The sequence below is a fragment of the Manis pentadactyla genome, chromosome 1, assembly GCF_030020395.1.
Source record: "Manis pentadactyla isolate mManPen7 chromosome 1, mManPen7.hap1, whole genome shotgun sequence".
Classification (NCBI taxonomy): domain Eukaryota; kingdom Metazoa; phylum Chordata; class Mammalia; order Pholidota; family Manidae; genus Manis; species Manis pentadactyla.
The window spans coordinates 63,348,283-63,371,308 of record NC_080019.1 but is presented as its reverse complement, the minus strand read 5'-3'; the positions used below and the strand labels follow the sequence as shown (position 1 = coordinate 63,371,308).

General features: G+C 38.6%; 1 protein-coding gene across 2 annotated transcripts in view; it reads right to left on the bottom strand.

The window, feature by feature from the left end:
• Positions 1 to 18,207: 18,207 nt before the first annotated feature.
• SLC25A36 (solute carrier family 25 member 36) overlaps positions 18,208 to 23,026 on the bottom strand; it is a 59,370-nt gene continuing 54,551 nt past the window's right edge. For both annotated transcript variants that reach the window (XM_036920760.2, XM_036920761.2), the window contains 2 exons: positions 22,727 to 23,016; positions 18,208 to 22,079 (listed from right to left, as the gene is read on the bottom strand). In XM_036920760.2, the coding sequence (XP_036776655.2) occupies positions 21,886 to 22,079; positions 22,727 to 23,016 (484 nt within the window). In that variant the 3' untranslated portion in view covers positions 18,208 to 21,885. The remainder of the gene's footprint in view (positions 22,080 to 22,726; positions 23,017 to 23,026) is intronic.

Below are 23,026 nucleotides of genomic sequence, written 5' to 3'. Positions count from 1 at the left end.
CCTCTAAGAAACCCTGTAGAGGTGGTTTGTGGGAGGTAAATTCCCTCAACTCTTGCTTGTCTGGGAATGGTTTAATCCCTCCTTCATATTTAAATGATAATCGTGCTGGATACAGTATCCTTGGGTCAAGGCCCTTCTGTTTCATTGCATTAAATATATCATGCCATTCTCTTCTGGCCTGTAAGGTTCCTGTTGAGAAGTCTGATCACAGCCTGATGGATTTTCCTTTGTAGGTGACCTTTTTTCTCTCTCTGGCTGCCTTTAATACTCTGTCCTTGTCCTTGATATTTGCCATTTTAATTATTATGTGTCTTGGTGTTGCCCTCTTTGGATCCCATCTCTCAGGAGTTCTGTGTGCTTCTGTAGTCTGAGCAACTATTTCCTCCCCCAGTTTGGGGAAGTTCTCAGCAATTATTTCTTCAAAGACACTTTCCATCTCTTTTCCTCTCTCTTCTTCTTCTGGAACCCCTATAATGCGGATATTGTTCCTTTTGGATTGGTCACACAGTTCTCTTAATATTGTTCATTCCTGGAGATCCTTTTATCTCTCTCTGCATCAGCTTCTATGTGTTCCTGTTCTCTGGTTTCTATTCCATCAATGGCCTCTTGTATCTTATCTATTCTGCTTATAAATCCTTCCAGAGTTTGTTTCACTTCTGTAATCTTCCTTCGGACGTCTGTAATTTCCCTCTGGATGTCTGTAATTTCCCTCCGGACTTCATCCCTTTGCTCTTGCATATTTCTCTGCAGCTCTGTCAGCATGTTTATGATTTTTATTTTGAATTATTTTTCAGGGAGACTGGTTAGGTCTGCCTCTGCAGATCCTTTCTCAGCTGTTGTTTGAAGTATCTTGGTCTGGACCAAATTTTTTTTGCCTTTTCATGGTGATAGCAGTGGCTGTAGGCAGGTTGCGGTTGTGTCAGCTGGGAGAAGAAAGTCCTTTCCTGTTTGCTGGATGCCTTGCCCTTCTCTGCTGCCTGTGATGGTTACCCACACTCCTGGAGCAGCCACCGGGTTAGTCCCCTAAGCTGCTGTGGGTGGGGTGTCCGTCAGAGCTGTGCGGAGCCCTGTGGGGAGTGGCAGGCATGCCAGGTGCACTCCTCCGTGCTAGCGGCGACCCTGCCGGGCAGCTCTGTGCCAGCAGCAGTCTTTGGATCTGGCCTGGGCGACTGTGCCTTGGGCTGGGATTCCGGTTGGCTGCTGGGAGTACGCCTGCTCCCTCTGGCTTTGCTGCAGGTGTGCATGGGCCTCTACCCGGCTCCTATGGCTCCCCTGCCACCAGTGTGCATGAGCCATGCCCAGGCTGTTCGGTCGCACTGCTGCGGGATTGCACAAGCCTCTCCTGGTCTCCTCTGGTGTCGTTGGTGCATGGTTCTGCTCTCGGTCCCTTCCGGCGCTGCTGTCCACAGCTACTGGGCTGGTGTGTCGGGGTCCGTGCCAGTTGGAGGAATGACTGGCAGGGTGTTTAGTGCTGTGAGGGGCTTCAGAGCTGCACTGCCTCCCCGGGGTTTAGGGCGCCTAAGTTTCCCCAAGATTCCCAGCTGCTGGCTGTGTGTGCTGCAACAACTTGTCCAGCTATGGGGTCCCTGTCTCTTTAAGACTTGCAGAAAGCACTCGCTTTTCTTTTTGTCTCAGGGGCGCCAGTTGCGGGGACCTGCCCACAGGTTTTGCTTTTCCGTTTCTCTAATTTCAGTACCCCATGCACCTTGTGTCTGCGTTCTGGGTGCGGATTTCTAGAGCTGGTTGTTTAGCAGTCCTGGGCTTTCACTCCCTCCCCATTCCGACTTCTTTCTTCCTGCCGGGTTTTGGGGTGGGGGAGCATTCGGGTCCCACCTGGCCGCAGCTTGTATCTTACCCCCTTCATGTGATGCTGAGTTCTCGGAGATGTAGATGTATCCTGGCTGTTGTACTGCATCCACTGGTGTCTCTTTTAGAAATAGTTGTATTTATTGTATTTTCATAAATATATATGTTTTGGGGAGGAGATTTCCTGTGAACTACTCACACCACCATCTTCCCGTGATCCTCCTTTATTGTATCTTAATTGACCATATATATTTGTGTTAATATCTGGGCTCTCTATTCTGTTCCACTTGTCTATAGGTCTGTTCTTGTGCCAGTACAAATTGTTTTGATTACTGTGGCTTTGTAGTAGAGCTTGAAGTTGGGGAGCGAGTTTCCTCCCTCTTTTATTATTCCTTCTCAGGATTGCTTTGGTTATTTGGGGCATTTTGTGGTTCCATATGAATTTTTGAACGATTTGTTCCAGTTCGTTGAAGAATGCTGTTGGTATTTTGATAGGGATTGCATTGAATCTGTAGATTGCTTTAGGCAGGATGGCCATTTTGACAATATTGATTCTTCCTACCCAAGAGCATGGGATAGATTTCCATTTGTTAGTGACCTCTTTAATTTCTCTTAAGAGTGTCTTATAGTTTTCAGGGTATAGGTCTTTCACTTCTTTGGTTAGGTTTATTCCTAGGTATTTTATTCTTTTTGATGCAATTGTGAATGGAATTGTTTTTCGGATTTCTCATTCTCCTAGTTCATTATTAGTGTATAGGAATGCAACACATTTCTGTGTTTCAATTTTGTAACCTGCAACTTTGCTGAATTCAGATATTAGATCTACTAGTTTTGGAGTGGTGTCTTTAGGGTTTTTTATGTACACTATCATGTCATCTGGAAATAGTGACAGTTTGACTTTTTCCTTACCAGTCTGGATGTGTTTTATTTCTTTGTGTTATCTGATTGCCCTGGCTAGGACCTCCACTACTATGTTGTATAAAAGTGGGGAGAGTGGGCATTCCTTGTCTTGTTCCTGATCTTAGGTGAGAAGTTTTCAGCTTCTCGCTGTTAAGTATGATGTTGGCTGTGTGTTTTTGGCCTTTATTATGGCCTTTATTATATTGAGGTACTTGCCCTCTATACCCATTTGGTTGAGTTTTTATCATGAATGGATGCTGAATATTCTCGAATACTTTTTCAGCATCCTTGGAGATGATCATGTGCTTTTTGTCCTTTTTGTTGATGTGGTGGATGATATTGATGGATTTTTTAATGTTGTGCCATCCTTGTATCCCTGAGATGAATCCCACTTGATCATGGTGTATGATCCTCTTGATGTATTTTTGAATTCAGTTTCCTAATATTTTCTTGAGTGTTTTTGCACCTATGTTCATTAGGGATATTGGTCTGTAAATTTCTTTTTTTGTGGGATCTTTGCCGGATTTTCATATTAGAGTGGTGCTGGCTTCATAGAATGATTTTGGAAGTATTCCTTCCTCTACTATTCTTTGGAAAACTTTAAGGAGAATGGGTTTTATGGCTTCTTTATATGTCTGATAAAATTCAGCAGTGAATCCATCTGCTATGGGAGTTTTGTTCGTGGGTTCTTTTATATTTACTGATTCAATTTCATTGCTGGTAATTAGTCTGTTTAGATTTTCTCTTTCTTCCTTGGTCAGTCTTGGAAGGTTGTATTTTTCTAGAAAGTTGTCCATTTGTTCTAGGTTATTCAGTTTGTTAGCATATAGATTTTCATAGTATTCTCTAATAATTCTTTGTATTTCTGTGGTATCTATAGTGGTTTTTCCTTTCTCATTTCTGATTCTGTTTATGTGTGTAGATTCTGTTTTTCTCTTACTATGTCTGGCTAGGGGCTTATATATTTTGTTTGTTTTCTCAAAGAACTAGCTTTTGGTTTCATTGATTCTTCCTATTGTTTGATTCTTCTCAATTTTATTTATCTTTTTCTCTCATCTTTATTATGTCCCTCCTTCTCCTGACTTTGGGCCTCATTTGTTTTTTTTTTTCCAGTTTCAATAATTGTAACCTTAGACTATTCATTTGAGATTGTTCTTCCTTCTTTAAATAGGCCCTGATTCCTATATACTTTCCTCTTAGAACTGCCTTTGGTGCGTCTCACAGAAGTTAAGGCATTGTGCTGTTGTTGTCTTTTGTTTCCATATATTGCTTGATCTCTGTTTTTATTTGGTCATTGATCCATTGATTATTTAGGAGTATGTTGTTAAGCCTCCATGTGTTTGTGAGCCTTTTTGTTTTATTTGTACAATTTATTTCTAGTTTTATACCTTTGTGATATGAGAGATTGGTTGGTAGAATTTCAATCTTTTTAAATTTACTGAGGCTCTTTTTGTGGCCTAGTATGTTGTCTATCCTGGAAAATATTCCATGTGCCCTTGAGAAGAATGTGTATCCTGCTGCTTTTGGGTGTAGAGTTCTGTAGATTTCTGTTGGGTCCATCTGTTCTAGTGTGTTTTTCAGTGCTTCTGTGTCCTTACACATTTTCTTTCTGGTTCATCTGTCCTTTGGAGTGAGTGGTGTATTGAAGTCTCCTAAAATGAATGCATTGCATTCTATTTCCTCCTTTAATTCTATTAGTATTTTTTTCACATTTGTCAGTGCTGCTATGTGGGGTGCATATATATTTATAATGGCCATATCCTCTTGTTGGACTGACACCTTTACCATTATGTAATGTCCTTCTTTATCTCTTGTTTCTTTGTTTTGAAGTCTATTTTGCCTGATATAAGTACTGCAACGCCTACTTTTTTCTCTGTATTGTTTTCATGAGTATCTTTTTCCATCCCTTCACTTTTCATCTGTGTTATGTCTTTGAGTTTGAGCTGAGTCTCTTGTAAGCAGCATATAGTTGGGTCTTGCTTTTTTATCCATTCTCTTACTCTGTGTCTTTTGATTTGTGCATTCAGTCCATTTATATTTAGGGTCATTATCAATAGATATGTACTTATTGCTATTGCAGGCTTTGGGTTTGTGTTACCAAAAGTTCAAGGGTAGCTTCTTTACTATATAACTGTCTAACTTTAACTCCCTTATTATGCTATTATAAACACAGTCTGATGATTCTTTATTTCTCTCCCATATTCTTCCTCCTCCACTCTTTAAATGTTCAGTGTTTTATTCTGTACTCTCTTCTGTTTCCTTTGACTGGTTTTGTGGATAGTCAGTTTTATTTTTTTCCTTTAGTTAGTATTTGGTTGGTCTGCTTTCTTTGCTGTGATTTTATTTTCTCTGGTGACATCTATTTAGTCTTAGGAGTGCTTCCATCTAGAGCAGTTCCTTTAAAATACCCTGTAGATGTGGTTTGTAGGAGGTAACTCCCTCAAGTTTTGCTTATCTGGAAACTGTTTAATCCCTCCTTCAAATTTAAATTATAATCTTGCTGGATACAGTATTCTTGATTCAAGGCCCTTCTGTTTCATTGCATTAAATATATCATGCCATTCTCTTCTGGCCTGTAGGGTTTCTGTTGATAAGTCTGATGATATCCTGATGGGTTTTCCTTTGTAGGTGACCTTTTTTCTCTCTCTGGCTGCCTTTAATACCATGTCCTTGTCTTTGATCTATGCCATTTTAATTATTATATGCCTTGGTGTCCCTTGTTTTGGGAGATAAATGGGCTTCCATTGTCTGAGAGACTATTTCCTTCCCCAGTTTGGGGACGTTTTCAGCAATTATTTCTTCAAAGACACTTTCTATCCCTTTTCTCTCTCTTCTTCTTCTGGTACCCCTATAATGCGAATATTGTTCCATTTGGATTGGTCACACAGTTCTTTTAATATTCTTTCTTTCCTAGAGATCCTTTTATCTATCTCTGCCTCAGCTTCTCTGTATTCCTGTTCTCTGATTTCTATTCCATTAACAGTCTCTTGCACCTCATCCAGTCTACTCTTAAGTCCTTCTATTGATTGTTTTATTTCTGTTATCTCCTTCTGGACCTCATCCCTTAGCTCTTGCATATTTCTATGCAGGTCCATCAGCATGGTTATGACTCTTATTTTGAATTCTTTTTCTTTAAGATTGGTTGTATCTATTTCGCCAGGACCTCTCTGAGGTTGTTTGAGTGATTCTTGACTGGATCAAGTTCTTCTGCCTTTTCATGGCAATAGAAGTGAATGCTGGCAGGTGGCACATGTGTCAACTGGGAGAACAAAGTCCCTTCCTTCTTGCCGGTCATCTTGCCCTTCTCTGCTGCCTGTGCCAGTTACCTGCACACAGGGAGCAGTCTCTGGGATAACCTCCTCAGCTGTGGTGGGTGGGGGAGGGTCCCTCGGGATAGCCTAGGGCACTGCAAGGGGTCACAGATGTGCCGGATGTGTTCTACTGCAGGAATGGCGCCCCTTCATGCCTTCTCAACCTTTCCCTGACTTCCTCTTCCTGTGCTGGACACCTGCTCACAGGGGCAGCCTCTGGGTCTGGTCCCTTAGTTGCACTCTGGGTGAAGACTCTGTGTGGTTGCTGTGGGCTGGGCTGCTCCCTGGCTCATTCACAGAAGTGGTGGTTCAGCTGGTTTGCTTGCAGTGCCGGCAGGGGGAATGAATTGCAGGCTGCTTATCACCGGGAGGGGCTTCGGAGCCCCGTTTGCCACCCAGGCGGTTAGGGTGTCTGAAATTCCTTAAGATTCCCCACCTGCTGGGCTGTGTGCCACAACGATTTTGTCTACCTGTTAAACCCTTGTCCCCTTAAGACTTTCAAAATGCCGGGTTTTATTTTGTTCTAGGGGAGCCGGCTATGGGGACCTGCTCACAGTCTCTGTCTCAGATTTTACTTCTCCATTTCTCTAACATCCAGTACACCATGCGATGTGGTCTGTGCGGTCCTCTGCTTCCACTCCCTCCCCACTCTGATTCTTTTCCTCCCACCAGTGAGCTGGGTTGGGGGGAGTGCTCGGGTCCCACCAGGTCACGGCTTTGTATCTTACCCTTTTTATGAGATGCTGAGTTCTCGCAGATGTAGATGCAGTCTGGCTGTTGTACTGTATCTTCTGGTCTCTCTTTTAGGAATAGTTGTATTTGCTGTATTTTAAAAAATATATATGGTTTTGGGAGATTTCTGCTGCCTTATTCATGCTGCATTCTTGAGCCCCTCCCCTTCGGGTAACATTTTCATGTCTTACCCTTTTTCAGAAATCCTTTTATTTTTAATGTTAATGTGTCCTTACGGTTTACCCATGTTTCTTGTAATGTTTTTGTTGTTTTTGAATCCAGTCTCCTACCTTTAAACTGGAGCATTTAGTCCATTTCCACTTAATATAACTGCTGATATATTTGAATTTAAAACTTATTATTTCATGCTGTTTGTCACTCCTTTCTGACCTCCGTTTTAGCTGACTTTGTAAAGAATCACCTCACGTTTTTCCCCTTACCAGTGTGGAAGTGGTGCTATTTCTGTTCTTTGGTTATCCTACATGTTACAATTTATACTTAACAAAATTTAAAATGAATGAAGATCTTCACCCTCCTCCTGGATAATATAAGGTTCATAGAACACTTTAATTTCATTTATCAACATCTCCACTTTGATAAAATTGTAATGAGCTGTATTTTTCTCGTTTTGTTTTTAAAATCCCATTATCATTATACTTTTATATTACTTTTTGCATTTGCCTATCTTACTGCTTTTTTCCCTGCATCTTAGGCCTTCTCTGATATCACATTCCTTCTGCTTAAAGTACATCTTTTAGGATTTCCTTTGGTGCGCTTCTGCTAATGCCAATAACAAATTCCTAATTTTATTTATTCCATCCTCATTCCTGAAAGATTTTTACTAGGTGAAAAATTCTAGTTTGGCAGTACCCTGGGAGAGAGAATTCCATTGTTTTCTATTCTGAAGGTTGATTTGGGCAGCTAGCTACCACTGTTTTGAAGGTTCTCTTAGAAGAAAAACTCTGGATGCTTTATCCCCAGATTTTCTCCTTGCCTTTGGTTATCTAGTTTCATGATCCTGTGTCTAGATATGGGTTCATTTTTTATTTATTCTGTTAGTGATTACCTCGGATTTTGTATCTTAGGAGTTGTGTTCTTCACACATTTAAGAAAGTTCTTGGCCTCTCCAGCAGCAGATGAGCTCTATTATCCATTTGCTCCCTGCTTCTCTGAGATACCAACAAAACATACTGAACTTCTAGCCTATCTCCCTTGTCTCTGACCATCTCCTCTGTATTTTTTCTCTTCTTTGCTACATATTGCAATTTCTTCTCCTCCAACTTTTGCTTAAACAATTCTCTTTGGCTATATCTGACTGTGCTTTAAATTGTATTTTTCACTTCTATAAGCTATATTTGGTTTTCAAATCTGTTCTGCCATTTTTAGTGTCCCATTTCTCTAGGTATTTTCAAGCATCTGAAAGCACTTTTCAAAATGTACCAATTACATTTTATCATCTATATTTTGACAACTTTAGGCCTGTTTTCTTTTTGGGACAGTGGGCTGTGAGGGCTTGGGAGGGTTGTTATCAGTGGGCAGTTGCCTTGTGTGCATATTATTTGGCTGCGTAATGCTCATAATCCCTGATGAGATGGTTGATGTGGCTTCATTGTGACCTAGGCTGGGGATGGCTTTTCCCAGAAATGAATGGTAACTATAATTCATGACCTGAAGTCACCTCCCCAACTCTAGCAATGCAAATTTGGGCTCTAATTCTGTTCAAGGATCCATACTTTATCTATAATCTCAAGGATGGGCTCTTTTCTTCTGCTCAGCAACAAGGAAACTGTCTAGTTCCATGTGGTGCAAGAAAGAATCCAAATTTACTTCTGGAGCTTCAACTTTATGGGGTCTACCAGATTCCTTAGCTTTGGTGGGGCCTGGTCATCTACTTCTGTCTCCCTTATCTTGAAAGGCTACCAAAATGTTTGATCAGCAAATGCTTACAAGGTCTGAAGTGGCTTGGAGTGTTCTCTGAACTTTCTAGGTTCTTATGGTGTCTTGGATTTTGGCCTGCTCATTCTCATGATTACATTAACTTTTAGGTGTTAGATTTTTTATAATATTTTACCTAGCATTTTCATTGCAGTCATTAGGAGTACTGGCCTTAATACCTAGCCCACCATGCAGGAGCAGAAATCAAAATCTTCACTTTGATTTCTTCAGTTTCACTGTCCACAAACATGTTCTGGTCCTACTTAGGATGCATTGTTTTTGAAGCTATAGATTCATGCTGATATATCAACTCTTGAGAATTTTCTAATTATTTAAAAATACTGCATCTTCTCCATTCTTTTCACTTACTATTAATATAATGAAGTATACTAGATTTTCTCATTCCATCCTCCCTATTGCCTAATTTTTCTTTCATATAGTCCCTCTATCTTTTGTTGCTATAATTATTTAGGTAATTTTGTTCTGGGTAATTATTTAGACATGTCTTCAAATTTAAATCATTTATGTCTGGTTCATTTTTGGCTTATCCATGAGTTCTTGATTTTGGTCCATATATTTCTCATTTTTACTGTTACCTTTTAAGATCTGTTTATTCTTTGTTTCTTATTACATGCTCAACTTTATTAATTACAGCTACTCTGCCCTTTCTAACAATTGGAATGTATTAAGTTCTTTGTGGTGTAAATCTGTTGTTCTCCTATTTCTATAATCACTACCAGTGGCTGGTCTTGTGTTGGGTGATTATCAGGTTAACACTATGGGAGTTCTGTGGGCCCAACAGGAAAATTTTTCTCCAAAGATTGGATTTGGTTTTTACTGGTACCCAGGAAGCACACTCACCTAAAAGCACCTCAGCCTGATTCATCTAAGTCTTCAGCCCGACACCAGACAGAACTGTTCTTGGCTGCCCAAGCCCTAGCACTCCCTGCTCTAATCAATCCAGATGAAGTTCTAATTGTTTGGCTTTGGGCTAAACAACATGGGGTGGGGAAGCGGTAAAAGTCCTTGGGGAAATCTTCTACCTTTTACAAGCAATGTCTCTAAATGCATATTCTGAGATCTAGTTGTGGAAAAGCTGAGGTGCTCGGAGGTCCTGCTTACTCTTAATACCAAAACCAAGACGTTAACTTTCAAAACATCCATTTTACTTCTCAAAACGTATTAAGCGTAACTATTTTAAAAACTGTACTTTGAAGATTTCAGTATCCCAAGTCTTCACAGGTTTCATTCAAATTTTTTTCCTTCAGTAAAAGAATATTTCAGTATTAAAATGATTTTTTAATTAAAATACTTTTTATTAAAGTACTTCAGTATGTAATATATTAACAAATCTTAAATGTACAGCTCATCAGTGTTCATAGTATGTATGCACCTATTTAAACACTATGCAGATCAACATGTGGGGCATTGCCATGACTCCAGTAAGTTCCACAGGGCTTTTTATTAGTAAACCCCCACCCCCACCTCCAATTTGACTTCTACCATGTTGAAGGATTTTGCCTGTTCTTCACCCTCATATAAGAGTACACACTACTCTGTCAGACTCGTTTCATGTAGCACATTTTTTATAATTCTATTTTTTACTATAGTTATTTCACTGTATGAACATACAATTGACCTTCCCTTAATGACCGTATTATTATAAATATGCTGTCAACATTTGTGGACATATTTTCTTTCTCTTATGACCTGCCACTGCCAACACACTCACATAGTTCTAGGTTATGGAGTGGATATAGTTTTAAACTTTCTTAGAAACTGCATCTTTTCAAGGCAGCCCCATTTTATTTTATTTATTTATTTTACTTTGGTATCATTAACGTACAATTAATTACATGAGCAACATTATGGTTACTAGACTTCCCCAATTATCAAGTCCCCACTACATACCCCATTACAGTCACTGTCCATTGGCATAGTAAGATGCTATAAATCACTACTTGTCTTCTGTTACACTGACTTCCCCATGCATCCCTCCACATAATGTCTGCTAATTGTAATCCCCATTTTTCCCCCTTATCCGTCCCTTCCCACCCAACCTCCCCAGTCCCTTTCCCTTTGGTAACTGTTAGTCCATTCTTGGGTTCTGGATTCTGCTGCTGTTTCGTTCCTTCAGTTTTGCTTTGTTCTTAGACTCCACATGAGTGAAATCATTTGGTATTTCTCTTTCTCCTCTTGGCTTGTTTCACTGAGCATAATACCCTCCAGCTCCATCCATGTTATTGCAAATGGTAGGATTTGTTTCTTCTTATGACTGAATAGTATTCCATTGTGTATATGTACCACTTCTTTATCCATTCATCTATGATGAGCACTTAGGTTGCTTCCATTTCTTGGTGATTGTAAATAGTGCGGTGATAAACATAGGGGTGCATCTGTCTTTTTCAAATGGGAGTGCTGCATTCTTAGGGTAAATTCCTGGAAGTGGAATTCCTCAAATGGTATGTCTTTTTTGAGCTCTTTGAGGAACCTCCATACTGCTTTCCACAATGGTTGAACTAATTAACATTCCCACCAGCAGTGTAGGAGGGTTCCTCTTTCTCCACAACCTCGCCAACATTTGTTGTTGTTTGTCTTTTGGATGGTGGCCATCCTTACTGGTGTGAGGTGATATCTCATTGTGGTTTTAACTTGCATTTCTCTGATGACTAGAGATGTGGCATCTTTTCATGTGCTTGTTGGCTATCTGAATTTCTTCTTTGGTGAAGTGTCTGTTCAGATCCTCTGCCCATTTCTGAATTGGCTTATTTGCTTTTTGTTTGTTGAGTTGTGAGCTCTTTATGTATTTTGGATGTCAACCCTTTATTGGATCCGTCATTTATGAATATATTCTGCCATACATATGGTATCATTTTGTTCCATTGATGGTGTCCTTTGCTGTACAGAAGCTTTTCAGCTTGATATAGTCCCACTTGTTCATTTTTGGTTGTTTCCCTTTCCCGGGGAGATATATTCATGAAGAAGTCGCTAATATTTATGTCCAAGAGATTTTTGCCTGTTTTTCCTAAAAGTTTTATGGTTACATGACTTACTTACAGGTCTTTGATCCATTTTGAGTTTACTTTTGTGTATGGGTTAGACAGTGATCCAGTTTCATTCTCCTACATGTAGCTGTCCAGTTTTGCCAATACCAGCTGTTGAAGAGACTGTCATTTCCCCATTGTATGTCCATGGCTCCTTTATCATATATTAATTGACCATATATGTTTGGGTTAATGTCTGGATTGTCTAGTCTGTTCCACTGGTCTGTGGCTCTATTCTTGTGCCAGTACCAAATTGTCTTGATTACTGTGGCTTTGTAGTAGAGCCTGAAGTTGGGGAACAAGATCCCCCCCACTTTATTCTTCCTTCTCACGATTGCTTTGGCTATTTGGGGTCTTTGGTGTTTCCATATTAATTTTTTCACTATTTGTTCCAGTTTGTTGAAGAATGCTGTTGGTAATTTTATAGGGATTGCATCAAATCTGTATATTGCTTTGGGCAGGATGGCCATTTTGATTATATTAATTCTTCCTAGCCAAGGGCATGGGATGAGTTTCCATTTGTTAGTGTCCTCTTTAATTTCTCTTAAGAGTGTCTTATAGTTTTCAGGGTATAGGTCTTTCACTTCCTTGGTTAAGTTTATTCCTAGGTCTTTTATTCTTTTTGATGCTATTATGAATGGAATTGTTTTCCTGATTTCTCTATTAGTTCATTGTTAGTGTATAGGAAAGCTACTGATTTGTGTGTTAATTTTGTATCCTGCAACTTTGCTGAATTCCGGTATCAGTTCTAGTAGTTTTGGAGTGGAGTCTTTAGGGTTTTTTGTCATCTGCAAATAGTGACAGTTTAACTTCTTCTTTACCAATATGGATTCCTTGTATTTCTTTGTTTTGTCTAATTGCCATGGCTAGGACCTCCAGTACTATGTTGAGTAACAGTGGGGAAGTGGGCATCCGTCTTGTACTCAATCACAGAGGGAAAGCTTTCAGCTTCTCGCTGTTCAGTATGATGTTGGCTGTGGGTTTATCATAGATGGCCTTTATTATGTTGAGGTACTTGCCCTCTATGCCCATTTTGTTCAGAGTTTTTATCAAGAATGGATGTTGAATTTTGTCAAATGCTTTTTCAGCATCTATGGAGATGATCATGTGGTTTTTGTCTTTCTTTTAATTTATGTGGTGGATGATGTGGATGGATTTTCGAATGTTGTACCATCCTTGCATCCCTGGGACGAATCCCACTTGGTCATGGTGTATGATCCTTTAGATATATTTTTGAATTCAGTTTGCTAATATTTTGTTGAGTATTTTTGCATCTATGTTCATCAGCGATATTGGCCTGTAATTTTTTTTGGTGGGGTTATTGCCTGGTTTTGGTATTAGGGTGATGTTTGCTTCACAGAATGAGTTTGGGAGTATTCCCTCTCTTCTATTTTTTGGAAAACTTTAGGGAGAATGGGTATTATTTCTTCTCTGTATGTCTGATAAAATTCCGAGGTAAATCCATCTGGCCCGGGGGTTTTGTTCTTGGGTAGTTTTTTCATTATCAACTCAATTTCTTTGCTGGTAATTGGTTTGTTTAGATTTTCTATTTCTTTCTTGGTCAGTCTTGGAAGGTTGTATTTTTCTAGGAAGTTGTCCATTTCTTCTAGGTTTTCCAGCTTGTTAGCATGTAGGTTTTCATTGTATTCTCTAATAATTATTTGTATTTCTGTGGGGTCCGTTGTGATTTTTCCTTTCTTCTTTCTGATTCTGTTGATGTGTGTTGATTCTCTTTTTCTCTTAATAAGTTTGGCTAGAGGCTTATCTATTTTGTTTATTTTCTCAAAGAACCAGCTCTTGGTTTTGTTGATTTTTTCTATTGTTTTATTCTTCTCAATTTTATTTATTTCTTCTCTGATCTTTATTATGTCCCTCCTTCTGCTGACTTTGAGCCTCATTTGTTGTTTTTCCAGTTTCAGTAATTGTGACTTTAGACTATTCATTTGGGATTGTTCTTCCTTCTTTAAGTATGCCTGAATTGCTATATACTTTCCTCTTGAGACTGCTTTCACTGCATCCCACAGAAGTTGGGGCTTTGTGTTGTTGCTGTCATTTGTTTCCATATATTCCTTGATCTCTATTTTAATTTGGTCATTGATCCATTGATTATTTAGGAGCATGTTATTAAACCTCCATGTGTTTGTGAGCCTTTTTACTTTATTTGTACAATTTATTTCTAGTTATATCCCTTTGTGTTCTGAAAAGTTGGTTGGTAGAATTTCAATCCTTTGGATTTTACTGAGGCTTTTTGTGGCCTAGTATGTGGTCTATTCTGGAGAATGTTCCATGTGCACTTGAGAAGAATGTGTATCCTGTTGCTTTTGGATGTAGAGTTCTATAGATGTCTATTAGGTCCATCTGTTCTACTGTGTTGTTCAGTGCCTCCGTGTCCTTACTTATTTTCTGTCTGGTGGATCTGTCCTTTGGAGTGAGTGGTGTGTTGAAGTGTCCTAAAATAATTGCATTGCATTCTATTTCCTCCTTTAATTGTTAGTATTTGTTTCACATATGCTGGTGCTCCTGTGTTGGGTGCATATATAATGGTTATATCCTCCTGTTGGACTGAGCCCTTTATCATTATGTGATGTCCTTCTTTATCTCTTGTTACTTTCTTTATTTTGAAGTCCATTTTGTCTGATACTAGTACTGCAACACCTGCTTTTTCACCTTGTTGTTTGCATGAAATGTCTTTCTCCATCCCTTCACTTTTAATCTGTGCATGTCTTTGGGTTTGAGGTGAGTCTCTTGTAAGCAGCATATAGATGGGTCTTGCTTGTTTATCCATTCTGTTACTCTGTGTCTTTTGATTGGTGCATTCAGTCCATTTACATTTAGGGTGATTATTGAAAGATATGTATTTATTGCCATTGCAAGCTTTAGATTCGTGGTTACCAAAGGTTCAAGGGTAGCTTCTTTACTATCTTACTTAACTCGCTTATTGAGCTATTAACACTGTCTGATGATTCTTTATTTCTCTCCCTTCTTATTTCTCCTCCTCCATTCTTTACATGTTGGGTGTTTTATTCTGTGCTCTTTTGTGTTTCAATTGACTGCTTTTGTGGGTAGTTTATTTTTTGCCTTTAGTATTTGACTGGTCTGCTTTCTTTGCTGTGATTTTATTTTCTCTGGTGACATCTATTTAGTCTTAGGAGTGCTCCCATCTAGAGCAGTCCCTCCAAAATAGCCTGTAGATGTGGTTTGTGGGAGGCAAATTCCCTCAACTTTTGCTTATCTGGGAATTGTTTAATCCCTCCTTCATATTTAAATGATAATTGTGCTGGATACAGTATTCTTGGTTCAAGGCCCTTCTGTTTCATTGCATTAAATATATCATGCCATTCTCTTCTGGCCTGTAAAATTTCTGTTGAGAAGTCTGATGATAATAGCCTGATGGGTTTTCCTTTGTAGGTGACCTTTTTCCTCTCTCTAGCTGCCTTTAAAAGTCTGTCTTTGTCCTTGATTTTGCCATTTTAATTACTATGTCTTGGTGTTGTCCTCCTTGGGTCCCTTCTGTTGGGAGTTCTGTGTACTTCTGTGGCCTGAGTGACTATTTCCTCCCCCAGTTTGGGGAGGTTTTCAGCAATTATTTCTTCAAATACACTTTCTATCCCTTTTTCTCTTCTTCTGGTACCCCTATAATGCGGATATTGTTCCTTTTAGATTGGTCACAGTTCTCTCATTCCTTGATATCCTTTTATCTCTCTCCACGTCAGCTTCTATGCATTCCTGTTCTCTGGTTTCTATTCCATTAATGGCCTCTTGCATGTCATCTATTCTGCTTTTAAATCCTTCCAGAGATTGTTTTATTTCTGTAATCTCCCTCCCTACTTTGTCTGTTAGCTCTTGCATATTTCCCTGCAGCTCCATCAGCATGGTTATGACCTTTATGTTGAATTCTTTTTCAGGGAGATGGGTTAGGTCTATTTCTCCATGCTCCTTCTCAGGGGTTGTCTCTGTGATTTTGGTCTGGATCAAATTTTTCTGCCTTTTCAGGGCGATAGAGGTAGTTGTGGGGAGCTGGTGCATGTGTTGGCTGGGAGAACGTCCCTTCTTGCTAGTTTGTGGCCTTCCTCTCCTGGTAGAATGGCGACCCTTAGCGGCTTGTGCTGGGCAGCTGCGCACAGATGAGGTCTCTGATTCTTGCCTAACCACTGTGGAGCTCTGTGGTTACTGTGGGCATGGCAGGGCCGCGCCAGAGGGGGAACGGGTGGGAGGCTGTTTATCTCCAGAAAGGCCCTCAGAGCTGCACTGCCGCCCAGGGGGTTAGGGTGCCTGGAGTTCCCCGGGATTCCCAGCCTGCTGGGCTATGTGCCCCAGGATGCTTCATTCCAGCTGTGGGGTCCCTGTCCCTTTAAGACTTTCCAAAAGCAGTCACTATTCTTTGTCCCAGGGGCCCCAGCTGCAGAGTACCTGCTCGCAGGTTTTACTGTTCCGTTTTACTAGTATCCAGCACACCATGCACTGTGTCTATGCTCCGAGTGCGGATGGCTAGGGCTGGGTGTTTAGCAGTCCTGGGCTCCCTCTCCCTCCCTGCTCCGACTCCTCTCCTCCCGCCGGGAGCTGGGGTGAGGGGTGCTCGGGTCCTGTCAGGCTGGGTCTTGTATCTTACCCCCTTCATGAGGTTCTGGGTTCTCGCAGGTTAGATGTAGCCTGGCTGTTGTCCTGTATCTTCTGGCCTTTTAGGGATAGTTGTATTTGTTACATTTTCAAAAATATATATGATTTTGGGAGATTTCCGCTGCTCTACTCATGCCGCCATCTTGGCTCCTCCCCTCTAGCACTACATTTTATTGGCTTGATGTGGTAAGTTCTTTTGAGTTAGAATTAAGTTTAGACTCCTGGGTCTATCATTTGTTTCAAAATTTTAAGAGTTATTTTTTGAGTCAATTTCCAGGAAAGAATAAAAGAAAATGGGTTATTTCTCCTGATAGTTCTACTAAAACACTTTACTTTGACCTGTGCTTCAACAAGGAATGCTCCTGTTCTCTTGTTTCAAAGCCTGGTTAAAGCACTATTTCTTCCAAGCAAACTTTCAAGATCTTTTTCTGAAAGAGTTATCACTGTTAACATTTCCAGAGAACATAGGACATCCAAGGCTCAACAGTATGAGTGCAAGCAGCTCACATAATACAATGTGAATAGAACATTTGTTTGGTAAGTTTGACTTTCTATGATGGTAGGATGCTCTGAGGAAAAACCCCAGTGGTACCCCAGCAGCCTCAGGATGTACTACAATCTCTACATGTATTAGCTTCAAAAAGTTCATACTGTTCCAATTTACATACTGAGCTCCAAGTCTCACAACTCCCCAGTGCCTCATTCTGATCCAAACCTTTCTCCATTAAATGAAGTTTCTTTTCCCAATCATCTGTGTCATCCTAAGTGCTACTGAATAACAGTGTAGTAAATAAACACAGGACTAAGATTCAAGTCACCCAAGTCAAAAAAGGCCAATTGTTACTGATATCACTCTATCGTTTGTCTATTCACTAAAATTATAGGCCATTGGGAAATCACATGAAACCAGCTGTATAAACATAGCACTCTCTGAATTTAAATTGTTGAATTGTCTTATGTATCAAGGTAGCCTGCTGATCTGCAAAACACAAAAAAATAAGAAAGGAAATCATTTAATTACACTTTGCTTGCTTACATGAGTTTTATCAGTATAGATGCTACACTTTTAAGAAATTTAGATGAGCCTTAAGTCATAAACTCACAATTCCTTCCTTTATCATAGCTCCTGACATTCAGTTATGAACACAAACACACCTAATTTAAACTTAGGACATGAGCTAAGGAATATGAACCTTAGCCATTATTTTGCCAATGTCTTCACTCTACCCACAATTTTCAGTGAAAAAAGTACTGTTAATAGGCCTGACAATTTCAGCAGTGTTAACTTTGAGAAAAGGAACATGGTATATTTGTCCTGGTTACCTAACTTACAAAACTGGGTGATGTTTGATGGTGGCTACATTTGGAAAAACAGAAAATGAAACAAAATGTAAACTGGGTAGGCACTACACAACACTTCTGTGTCCCTTATACTTCAACCTGTTATATGTGGATTCATTTGGTTATTCTGACATGTTTCCAGCTCTTTACTTCTAATTTTAATATTCTTAGCTTTCCTAAAGGCCAAACTTAAAAAAAAAAAAGGCCATAGTGTTAAAAAAAATTATAACCTAGGGAGGTATCAGGTGTATTTTATAATTTGTATGTTTTGATACATGAAAAATACTAGATTTAAAGATTGATAAGCTTGTGGAAAATAAGGAAAACCAGAAATTCTTAGTGAACTATGAGGGAGTTAGATTACTTTTGATTCTTAGATATCTCTAGTTCTGACAGACAGAAGTCGAATAACATTTAACTTGAAAATGGCAAAGTGCTTTTGGTAAACATGACCTAAGAAAGTGTGATCATATTCTCACCATACCAAAATATTGCAACGCATTATTTAAAAAAAAAAACCCTCGTAAGCAATTTTAATTTTTTTGAATTTAACAATTCAAATAAAATTCAGCTTGCTAACATAAATACAAAGTAAATGCACATAATTTACAGCCATGTACACAAATGCGAGAATAGCAAACCTCACATAAATGGTGATAAGACACCAACTCTTTTGAGGTTGATGATTTAGTGATGACTGTAAGTCATAATTTAATTGGTTCACATATTCAGGGGTACACATTCAAAATGTTTATTAACACAAAAACTGAGTGAAACTACAATTTTCACTTTCCAAAAGGAGTAGCATAAAAAGCAATGTACAGATTAACAAGAAACAAAGGGCATGATGGAGAAGAGATCTGAGTGGGCAGGTTAGTACATGGTATCACATACTTCCATATAGTTAAAAATTCCTTCCAATTTAAACCATTCAGAAACACCTATATTTCTTAGGAATGTTAAAGTCATGACTGACATTATAAGAGAAAAAGGCTGAATGACTCTATCAGCCAAAAAGGGGTCTCTATAGTACTAACAGTCTGCAGAAGAGCATGTAAACGACAGACAGGCATGAACAAAGCTGGAAGAGTAAAGAGCAGATTGATTTCTAGCACTTAAATCCTTCACATTCAAGCCAATATTTTAGTGATTTAAAACAAATTTTAAAATGCTGACATATTTATGCTCCACTAAAAGAGTGATCACTCTTTATTTCGAACAACCCAAACTCTGCTGGTCCTAATATAATGATGCTATTTCACTATGGGTATTAGGCTTTGGGAAACAAAAGGCTGGACTAAATAACCTAATGATATTCTATCTTGGTACCGAAGTTACAAATCAATTATTTGTGGGCCTCATCTAGGACAGTTTGTTCCACAAAGATACATACATTATGAAAATTAAGACAAAGCTTTGGTAACAGTTTTTTCCTGGATTTAAAAGCACGATATGGTGCCCCACGTCACTGGGTTGGGAATTCTCTGATTTGGACTTCAAAATTTGGGAAACTGCTTCTATGTGCCACAGTTATCTGCTGCTCTTGAGAGTATGCTCTGTCAGTACCTAGTGCTTCACCATGAATAAGCTCAGTTCCATTTTCTGAGAAGAGTCTATAACATAAGTACACACCAGTCTGAAAACTGCTGACTCACTCTATTCTAGAAATAAAGTTATGACAGAAATAGATGAAAACAAAACACAGCATTAAAAAAAAAGGATCCAATGGTTAGGTGTTTTTCTTTCTAAACATTATAGATCAATTTTAAAAAATTTCCCCAAAAAATGTTTCAGAGGCAAACTTTATATACAACTTTTATATATAGTTTTCTTTTTTAAATTATCTCTGTCATACATAAAAGTAAACTACGGCTGATTGTGCTTTGGGGAAAAAAACAACAATAAGTTTCATTGCTCCCTTCCAGTTGTTGCACAAGAAACAAAGTCTAAGACTAAGATCTTCCTTCCAATACATACATAATATTCACTTTTAGAAGCTGAATATAATGTACTAAAGTTCATTACTTGCTAAATACATTTTACTTGCTAAATATAAACAGGAGTAGAATACTTATTCACCCTTGAAGGACACTTGTTACGAACCTGCTACAACTAAATAGTAAGATGTTCCTTAGCTGCGGGTTTTAGTATCATTCCTAATCATTTGTGGGGTACTGAGATCATTAAGGTGAGGCAGAGTCTCTGTCCTACATTCAACACAAGGATCTGCCCAAGGCAAACGGCACTGTGGTTGGGGCAGTGTAAGTGGCACCTGAAAGGCAAACACTATGAGACTTTCTCTATAGATTTAAGTCACAGACTCGTTATAGTTTTTTTGGCATGTTCCTCACAATAAATGTCAAAGCTGAAATTCACCATAAAAATATGAATAATCCCAAAGGTAAGCAAGTTGAATATGCCTTTGGTCTCCAAAGAGATTGGAATATTTTCAATTCCAATGGAAGCACCTCAAAAACATCCAGTTACTGTTGATTACAAGAGAGTTAAAGTGGAGGAATTTAAGAGGGCACTTTTTCATTGGTGACAGCAGAGAAGGCTTGCAATGACATGCTACAGTTTTCTGTTAGGGGCACCACAGTATACACAAAATACTTAGAACACTTATACTGTAGATCTCAAAAACAAAATACCTAAAATCCAGAAAAATGTTACAAACACAGTTTCTACCTAATACACGACCAATGTTTAAAAATATCTTAACATGGAATTTTCTTCTACTCTCACCGACACCCAAAATGGCCACAAAGTGCATTCACAGTCATTAAGATAAGCCATTGCACATAAGGTACAGTTCATTTTTACTGAAATGACTACCACACTGTAGAAGCTTTATACACCATTATAGCAACATCCATAAGCAAAAGTCTCTCCGAATTACAGCAAATATTTTCATAGGGGTCATACATACATTTAAAAGTATTAAAAGGTACAGTTGAACTCAATAGCAAAATGTAAAAGCTATGTCCGGTTAGCACACTTAATCTGAACTAACTTTAATCTTTTTATGATGCATCATTCAAGAAATTAGGATAGAATACATTTCTTGTCAAAAGCAGTTTATTACAAAACTGTAAGTCATTAGGATAACTACCTGCTCAGTCAGATAGCAGAGGGCCCCTCTTCTATAATGTTTAGACTGCCCCAAATATTTTAAATAGCTTAAAAAAAAAAGATCTTGTTAGGGAAAAGCTGATAATTACCATTTTCTCTATAAAATAAATGCAATCTATTCAGATCATCTGAAAATAATTCAAATGTCCAAATTCTTAATGTGAAAGCAAACAGAGAAAGATTCAGAAGTGGTAAATTTTTTCCACTTTAAGAAAATGATACCTAGATATGATAGGTGATTAATTCATTCATAACTCATAAATCACTGAACAGACAACTGCATTTGTTCATGTATCATAAAGTTAGAGATGAGGACATGCTCAAGTTACTGAAATGGCTGAGAATGAACATTGGGCTACTTTGTCCAAAATCATTATCATTTGTGTTGATAAAACTGTTAACAAATAATTTAAGTGTCCATGTTATGCTAAACATCAAGTACATATTAGCAGTGGAAACCAAAACACTTTCAAGTTACAAATATACAAGATTATTTAGACATGACCTCATTAGTTGTCAAAAACAGTGACAAGTAATGCCAAATAATTAACTTTAAAATACTGTGCTAAATCCTCTCAAGGAAATGGAGAACAGTATCAAGGATCTCACTATTATTGTTGCTATTTTACAATTTTACAGGAATTACACAGAAGCCAGAAGTGAGAAATTATGACTGTCAGTACTATCTTTGGATAGTTACAGTATAGTATATAATTAGGGATGGCTTTGTTTAGAAGACTGGAAAAGTGCTCACAGAATAAACACTGTACTCTGACTGCCATAAATCAATAAAATGCAACTGTGTCCATGGACATGACAGAGAAAATGGCAATTTTGAGGAAGAAATATTTCTAAAGGCTTTTTCTTGGAGGCAGACAAGGTTTATTTTTCACATTACTGAAAAGACCGAGTAATGTGGTTGTGATTAATTCCTACAACCAAACTTCCATAGGCATAGTTACATGTTCCCAAACTATTTCTCCTCTGTCCACTATGTTGGCTTTGATACTCCATGGTCCACTGTAAGCTTTTGGTCTTCCTTCTTAAGAGCAGGCAGCCTGATGTTGCTATCCATTGAGTAGGTAGACCACCAATTCATAGGTGGCCATCATAATGGCTGTGTTTGGAATCTGTCTCACCAGATGAGTTGTTAGACCACGGTAAAGAGACCCATAACCTTCTTCTTGAACAACCAGAGACAGTGTCTGAAAAAAAGATCTATATTTTGTTCCCTCTTCACGTAGTCTTGTTCTTACAACTTCTGTTGAGGGAAAAAAAAAGGTCATTTTTATTTAAATGTTAGTGATATCTTTGTACCCTCCTAATACTGAGGAATTCAGTATGTATCATATATACTTCTCTGACAACATGAAGTAATATAAAAAAGTTTGGTCTTTGGGATTATAAACTTCAGTTCAAACGTGGACTCCACCACTGAGTAACCTTAAGCTTAAGTTACTTAACCTTAATATTTCTTATTTTCCATTTGAAAATGAAGACAATCCTGGTTATGACCCAGGACACTGAGACTTAAATACAGAAGGTTAAGCACTCTGCAGGACTTTTATGTAGATTAACAACAATGTACACAGAATATCTAATATACTACCTACAACCACAGTTTTTTAAAAAAACAGAAATTTGTCCAAAAGCCACCTGGCTGGAATGGGACTCTGGACTGAAACTTGTCCAGAGCCCATGCTAAACAACCTCCTGTGGAATATACTGACCTATTGAAACAGCCGTATGTTACTTATACAGATTTAATCCCATCATAACGAACTCCTAAAAATCCTATTTTGTTATACTGAATTCAGGAAAATGCTCTAGTAAGCAGACTGTTGGCTGGGATGGGAAAATATTTCTAAGTTAACAGAACATTAGTCCTATCAACTAGACTCCTCTTACCGTGTGGATATGCTATTGTTGTGGCACAAGTTTTTGAGGTGGCAGCAGCTAGCATCATGCCCACAAAGTCTGATGCTTCTTTTACAGACTCTTCATCACTTTCCATCATAGAAGCAATCTTGTATTCCAGTAGTTTTTGCTTAATACTTTCATAAATAACAAAATGGATAACGGTCTCTGATATGCCAGCATATGAAGCAGACATGCCCCTATAAAATCCTCTGAGTCCATCTGTGTGATACACTTTACGAACACATTCAAAAGCGCCCATTTGCTTTTCCCCACGGTTCCTGAAAAGCA